Source organism: Helobdella robusta (assembly GCF_000326865.2).
Source record: "Helobdella robusta unplaced genomic scaffold HELROscaffold_22, whole genome shotgun sequence".
Lineage (NCBI taxonomy): Eukaryota > Metazoa > Annelida > Clitellata > Rhynchobdellida > Glossiphoniidae > Helobdella > Helobdella robusta.
The window spans coordinates 1,552,053-1,560,033 of NW_008704170.1; the positions used below are offsets into that span (position 1 = coordinate 1,552,053).

The following is a 7,981-nucleotide window of genomic DNA, read 5'->3' on the forward strand; positions in this document are numbered from 1 at the left end:
TCATTTTAACATTATTTCTTTCGATAAATACAAATTACCCCTTATATGAGTCATTCAATTCAGTCTTTCTTCAGACATAAAGTGAACCATTAAAAATGTTACATCAAATCTTACATCAAAGCTTACATCAAATCGCATTAAAATAACACTGCTTATGACAATAGTAGGTATGGATGTTTAGACCATGAGTAACATAAAAATCATGCAAACAGTAATATTATGATTTAAAAATATGATGCCATTATAAAAATGTGTACGAAGTAAACATAGAAATAGAATGTTCAAAACAAAAAATAGAAAGAAAAGAAAAAAAAGAAGAGAGAGAGAGAGAAAGAGAGAGAGAAATAACATTAAAAACCATTAAATAAAATATTCAACATACATAGTAACAGTGCGAAACCTACAATGCGAACAATCAAAAGGTAACAATAGAATGAATGAATAAAAAGATGTTATCATGAAGCTACGTAAACAAGTAAACAACTATTCACACACACACACACACACACACACACACACACACACACACACATACACACTAACACACACACACACACACAGTCAGTCCATGCAACTATAAAGACAGCTCAAGTTGGAACTACTGCCCAACTCATTGCAGCGATGAAAAACCAGCCGACTCGCTTGGAATGTGTTCTGACTGCCAAGCAGGTTACTGCGGATCCACGTGTCAGTTGAGAGGTTGGCGGGAAGAAGATTTTTTGGCGGGAAATTTTTGAAATTTTAGCGGGAACTTTTTATTTTTCTTTGGTAAAATATTTTGATCTTTTCACCAAAAAATTTAAAAATTATTTTTCGCGGATCAAGTTTATTTTATTTTCAGTTTAAATAAAAATACATATTCATATATTTATTGGGATTTTTTTTGTATATTAAATTACCAGCTGCTATTTGAAGTAATCAAATGATCATTTCAATGAATAATTTGTGGCTCAGATTGTTACAACAACAATGGAGGTTGTGGCGACCACCAGTGTATCATTCAGTACTCCAACTTCGTTGACGCCTTCGAATGCGACTGCAACGAAGGATACCACAAGTCTACCTATGATGGCCAATGCGAGCGTACGTGTACACACATACACAGACACACATACATACACAAACACGTACGTACATGCAAACATACATACATACATACATGCATACATACATACATACACGGCCCGATGGACCCCAACACCCTTAAATTTTTTAAGGAAATATGCAAAATGATCAGCGTCAGATCAGGCGACAGCAGGGAACTGTTTTTCGCAACTAACCACATTTCGTGCTTGTTGCAGCGGTTCCTGCGTGTCTGTGTGCTTGAAAATATCCAACTGAATGCCGACATGTGCAATTAACGACAAATCAAAGTGTTGATCCATTTGTTACTTGATGTTTGACGGTTCAGTGTCACTCATCATGTTTTGGTTTTAACATACATACATACACACACAAACACATACATACATACATACATACATACATACATACATACATACATACATACATACATACATACATACATACATACATACATACATATATACATACATACATACATACATACATACATACATACATACATACATACATACATACATACATACATACGAAACGAAACGAAACGAAATGAAATTTTATTTGCTCCATAAAATTAAAAAAGAATTTAATGATAAGAAGCGGGCTGACCATGATAGAATTCTTATTGGAATTCATCGAGCATGGCCACCGTAACAGAAAATACAAATTATGTTTCTAGTTTTCTATATAAATTATACACCTTTGAATGTAATATATAATACATACATACATACATACATACATACATACATACATACATACATACATACATACATACATACATACATACATACATACATACATACATACATACATACATACATACATACATACATACATACATACATACATACATACATACATACATACATACATAAATACATACATACATATATACATACATACATACATTCATAGATACATACATACATACATACATACATTCATCATGTTTTGGTTTTAACATACATACATACATACATACATACATACATACATACATACATACATACATACATACATACATACATACATACATACATACATACATACATACATACATACATACATACATACATACATACATACATACATACATATATACATACATACATACATACATAAATACATACATACATACATACATGCATACAAATTTTTAACAGTTATACCATTTACACTGAGCCCTTACCAAATTGCAACGATAGTATTAGCAATACTACTTGGCATAACGTTACTGCTACTCATCATATTCACCATCGTCATGTGTCAGTAAAAATTATTTTTAATAATAAGTTAATTATGATAATAATTATAGATAATAAAATAATAATTATAGTTTGAGATAATCATGTTGTTGGAGTTATAATAAAGGGAGATTTCATTACGATGATGATTTGATAATCTAACTTGTTACTATTAATACCTCATTAGCTATTCTTGTTCTATATGTGTGGTGGGGGTTGGTTTAACCCAACGAAATAAATTATAAGAGCTATTTTATTATAAATTTTAACAATTATATAACAAATATGAATTAAATTAAATTAATTAATTTAATTTATTTTAATTATTCTTTTCATTTCACGGTTTTTAGATGTTCAAAGATCGAAACGTAAAAACCAGCCGACGAATTCAGAGAAAGTTTATGACAACCACAATAGCCATAGAAGCAACAACACCAACAACAGCAACAGCAACAACAACAACAATTTTAACATGAGAAGTTTAAGCTACGAAAGCCCACAACGAGATACGGAATATCATAATTACGCCGAAATTGTGGAATCTACCAAGGATAACAATAGGGGTTCTATCTTCCCAAAAAAAGGATCGCCTTCTTGTCTGGATGTCCTGGAATGATTCTCTCTCTCTCTCTCTCGGTTTCTCTCTCGGTTTCTCTCTCTCTCTCTCTCTCTCTCTCTCTTGTTCTCTCTTTCGAAATAATTAATAACCAACTGCATAATGTGAAGCATTATGAACATTAACAATCATTATATATTGTATATATAAATAGTTTGGTATATATGTATAGTAATATTTCATTTCGATGTATAATTATGATTTATTCTGAGTGTGTGCGTGTGTATGTGTGTGCGTGCGCGTGTGTGTGTGCGTGTGTATGTGTGTGCGTGCGCGTGTGTGTGTGCGTGTGTGTGTGTGTGCGTGCGTGTGTGTGCGTGCGCGCGCACGCGTGTGTGTGTGTTGTGTATACCTAATGTGTTTTGTTATAATATTAATGAATTCTTTAAAAAATACATTCAACTCAATCATATTTTGGATTAATAACGATACTTATTGCCATATATGTATAGTAATTGTTACATCTTTTAATAATACAATAAATGATAAAAAATGAAGTGCTAAAAGTGAACTTTAAGAACGAGTTTCATTGCGTTGTCATGGTAATGTCTGCAAACAAACTGTAACCTTTTTGCTATAGGCACAAATTTTTACCCGTGTTAGCGTTGTTGGGGAATTTTATTAAAATGTCTATTTACAGAGCTGCCATGACGAAGTTGACGAAAAGTTTACAACAACAACAGCAACAACAGGCAGTAAATAATAATAAGAATGGTTGTAGTAAAGTTGTTGTTGATTTTGACAGAGACCCGTTGTATAAAAGTTTCAAAAGTCAGTTTAACGCTGTTCTTGCTTACCTGATGAAGAGGAAGACGGCTGCGGATTTCAAGATGAAATTGTAAAATTTTTAGAATTTAATTTCTGCTAATTTTTATATATTTTTTTACAATATCGAATTTGTCTTTACTTTTTTTTTTAGGGATTAGTAATTAGTTTCTCTTTCTCTCTTTCTCATTCTCTTTTCTCTCTCTCTCTCTCTCTCTCCCTCTTTTTCACACACACACACGCACACACAAACATTAAAACTATTTTTATTAATTATCTATAGATTTTATTTTCATTTTTGTTAAGAAACGAACAGCTGGTGAAATTGTGGAGTAATTTTGAAGACAGGCTACCTCGTGATTTTATAGAAGAAAAAATTTTATCCATGGCGTCTCACTTAGTTAATAATCAGGTTCCTATTATTACCACTACTTTATCATTACTTTTACTACTGCTGCTGCTGCTAATTCTGCTGCTACTATTACAACTACTGCTGCTGCTGTTGCTGCGACTACTGGTACTACTAAAATTAATAATAATAATAAAACCGTATTTTATCAGTTTTTACTTTTATGACTGGCTGAATAAATGAATGAATAAATAAGATATTCACTACCACTACAACCAACAAAGGAATACGAAGCAGTGATCTGGCACTGCTACGACAAGCTTCTCATGAGGTACTACCCAAAATCTTTCACGTTCATCAACTTCGTCACAGTTGAACACTTGCTATGTCTAGTTGATTGTAGAGATTTCAACAGTCTTCCTGTTGAAAACGCTGTAAATTATTTGTTTTTTCGATGTTTTATTATTGGCCTGCGTGTGTGTGTGTGTGTGTGGTGTGTGCCTGTGTGGGGTGTGTGTGTGTCTGTGTGCGTGCATGCGCGGGTGTGCGTGCATGCAATTTACGAATTGTTGATTAGTTACTTAATTTCAGTCTTCAGTTTCGCCGTACATTCTGCAACATTCCCACCACGAGACTTACACACGTACGCAAACATACACACGCCTATGGCTTTTATTGATAACTACCTGAGCCCTGAACTCAAAAGCCCTTCGATTGTTAAGAAATGAACAAAGATGCATATCAATTTTTATAAATCTGAAGTGTAAATTTTCAATTTCAATTGTATAATATAGATAGATCGCCAAAGGATGTATAATTAATATCAGTGAGATTTTTTTATTTCTCGTAGCTACAATCAATAATCGGTCGGATTATGTCCAAGTATAAGTTACTGATGTCATCTGATGCCAGCTTGACGAACGTTTGTTCAGTGCCCTCATGTTTGCACATGTTAAAACAGCTTCACGTCATTCTTGACGCCATTTTCCTCTACGACGATCTCTATTGGCTGGTCTACAACGGTTCGTCATCTCTCATTGGTTCATTCGATGTGTGACGTCATTGCGTGATTTATTATTGCGTCACTAATAAAAAAAAAGTGAATGAGATGATGAAATGGAGAATGTTGTCATAATTTCAGTGACCATTCATGTATACAGCATATGCAGGCAGCTCATGGTTCTTGGCTGGTCACACAAGGTTTCTTCAGATTATAATTCTTATTCTTCGTTTTACTTTTAGTTTTTTCTTCTTATTATCATTTGTTTATTATTATCATTAAATTTGCTATTTAACTAAATATGCGGCCCTTCAAAGGTCATATGGTTCTCAATGCGGCCCTCATAGCAAAAAGTTTGCCCACCCCTGTATTAAATAAATCCAAAATTTTTTTTTCTTTCTCTCTTTCCCTCTCTTTCTTTCTATCTGTGTATATATTTAACATGTAAATGTGATACAATAATAAAAAATCCCAGGTGTGTATACGAGTGTATAATACAAAATACCAGGTATTACTGCACGTGAAGCGTTGTACAGAGTGCATGGATGCATCTGGTGAATTGAGTTCGGTGGATTACTTGCAGTGGAGGGTGACGCTCTGCATTGCTGTATGTCAGTGCTATTATGAAATTGGTGAGGAAGAGAGAGCTGAGGTAATTGTTGTATTGTTGCTTGTGTTTGTGTGTCTGCTTGTGTGTGTTTGTTTGTGTGTGTTTGTGTGTGTGTTTCATTAAGCAGCCATTCAGCCATACATTCAACAGTTCGCATTTTTATTCATTCGTTATGTTGCTTAACGAAATCGCGTTTATGATATTATATCTGCCCATTCTTTTATTTGTTTTACGTTTTCAAACTGTTCCTTCATTTATTTGATTGTCGTCTATACATTCATCATTTTTTCATTAATCTATCAATTCATCTATCTATCCATCCATCTATCTTTCCATTACCCTACTATCCATCCATCAATTCATTAATTCACCTGTAAGGCCTGTGCCAGACAAATGCTCCTTAAGATGAATGACTTGAAAGAAGATTTGCTGAAAAATTCAAAACCTGCCAATGTTAAGGTCGACGATGAACGTTGTGGCGGATGTATTGGCAGCTGCGATGCAGCTGCCGTAGCTGATACGACAGCTGCTGCTACAGCTAATACCTCAACAACGATGAAGATGATGAAAGAACGCAGAGAGTCTGAATTAGGTGGGAAAATTGGGATTGGTGGTTGTCATGGTAATGAAAAAAAAGGTGACGTAATTTGTCGTCGTTGTGGTGGTAGTGGTGGTTGTCGTTGTGGTGGTAGTGGTGTCTGTCGTTGTGGTGGTAGTGGAGGCCAACGGAATGATGGGAAATGGATTTACGATGAAGTGTTTAGAGCCTGTACTTTTAAGGTTAGATGTTTGTGTTAATTCGTCAGTTGCTGCTGCTGTTGTTGTTGTTGTTGTTGCCGTTGTTGTTGTTGTTGCTGTTGTTGTTGTTGTATTTAGCGTCGTTGATATCATCGTCATAATCACACCACCACCACAACTATCTTAGTTATCCGTGATGGTCTTCAAGAGGGCGGTCATAGAGACGAGACGTAGACCTCGAGACTTCCTGAGGCCAGTCAACCGATTCAACATCAAACAATTTGCCAACGTAAATTAATTATGATCTCAGTTTAATTATTGTCATAATTTATTTCCCTATTTAAATAATTTTGGTTTACACGATAGCCTAGTGTTTAAGATGCCTGGTAGTGTATGTGATGCGTTAACTTGGAGTCACATGCATTAATTTGGAGTGCTGATACCTCCAAGTCCGAATTGTTTTATTTATTTATTTACTTATTTTATTTCTTTTAAAAAATCCTCAAACAAAACGCCAACGACAGCTTCAGTGGCCGCGAACTAACACGGAAAAAATGCTGGATCTAATGTTCATTGGCACGTCAGCGAAATTCCTGGCCATCCTCAATGCACTCACTAATTGTGGTAGGAGGAGTTTGAGGGGACGGATACTTCTGACGTCACCCGTCAATCAGTATGACCTCGGTGGAAGTTCAAGGTTGAGGTCAAACAATTATAACTGTAATAAAGATGATGGTGATGATTATGATGATGTTAATAATGATGATAATAATATATGTAATGTTAACACGAATCAGGACAAAAATTATATTAATAATAAAATAATAATAATAGTAGTAGTAATAGTAATAATTGCCCAACTAAGTATAATGATAGAAATATGTAGGTACGTAATAATAATAATTTAGATAATATTAGTAATAATAATAATTATTATTATTATTATGAACAGTGCGAACAACAACAATAATAATAACCAAAACATCGCGGTTGACCTCGAGGTACAAGATGTCTACGAAGAGCTATTCTTCGCCGGCCAGGAACTAATCGCCGGTGGGCATGGTGTTATTATAATTATTTGTATAATTTTCTTATTATCATTTGTATAATTTTATTATTGATATTATTATTTGTATAATTTTATTATTGATATTATTATTTGTATAATTTTATTATTTATATTATTATTTGTATAATTTTATTATTTATATTATTATTTGTATAATTTTACTTTCATTATTATTATTATTATCATTATTCATCATGTACTTAATGCTAAAGTGAATAGTGAACTGCCCCTGACTCTTAATATTATTGTTGCTCGTACGCTCTATTTATTGCTGCTGAAATTATTTTCTAGTGAAAAATACTGATAAAATGAATTCATAATAATAATAATATTAATAATAATAATGATGATGATATTACATAGGAATAGGCGGAAATAAAAATACGGATGATGTTGCCAACAGTATGATAACGTTAACGATGACGACGATGATGAAAGGTGTTGTTGTCGATGATGATAGCAAAGATAATGATGGTGTTGGCGGTGATATCAAGGTTGTATCTA

The 7,981-nt window shown here is 33.6% G+C and overlaps 2 protein-coding genes across 2 annotated transcripts in view; both read left to right on the forward strand.

Annotated features, from left to right (window-relative positions):
- HELRODRAFT_171985 (hypothetical protein) overlaps positions 1-2,946 on the forward strand; it is a gene marked incomplete at both ends in the record, with an annotated part of 5,072 nt that extends 2,126 nt beyond the window's left edge. Inside the window, 3 exons of the mRNA XM_009018663.1 lie at positions 562-699; positions 955-1,083; positions 2,681-2,946. Coding sequence (XP_009016911.1) covers positions 562-699; positions 955-1,083; positions 2,681-2,946 — 533 coding nt within the window. The remainder of the gene's footprint in view (positions 1-561; positions 700-954; positions 1,084-2,680) is intronic.
- A 626-nt stretch (positions 2,947-3,572) lies between these two features.
- HELRODRAFT_171986 (hypothetical protein) overlaps positions 3,573-7,981 on the forward strand; it is a gene marked incomplete at both ends in the record, with an annotated part of 4,787 nt that continues 378 nt past the window's right edge. Inside the window, 11 exons of the mRNA XM_009018664.1 lie at positions 3,573-3,784; positions 4,018-4,123; positions 4,345-4,494; positions 4,911-5,082; positions 5,378-5,427; positions 5,536-5,712; positions 6,049-6,312; positions 6,596-6,697; positions 6,933-7,105; positions 7,361-7,461; positions 7,841-7,971. Coding sequence (XP_009016912.1) covers positions 3,573-3,784; positions 4,018-4,123; positions 4,345-4,494; positions 4,911-5,082; positions 5,378-5,427; positions 5,536-5,712; positions 6,049-6,312; positions 6,596-6,697; positions 6,933-7,105; positions 7,361-7,461; positions 7,841-7,971 — 1,638 coding nt within the window. The remainder of the gene's footprint in view (positions 3,785-4,017; positions 4,124-4,344; positions 4,495-4,910; positions 5,083-5,377; positions 5,428-5,535; positions 5,713-6,048; positions 6,313-6,595; positions 6,698-6,932; positions 7,106-7,360; positions 7,462-7,840; positions 7,972-7,981) is intronic.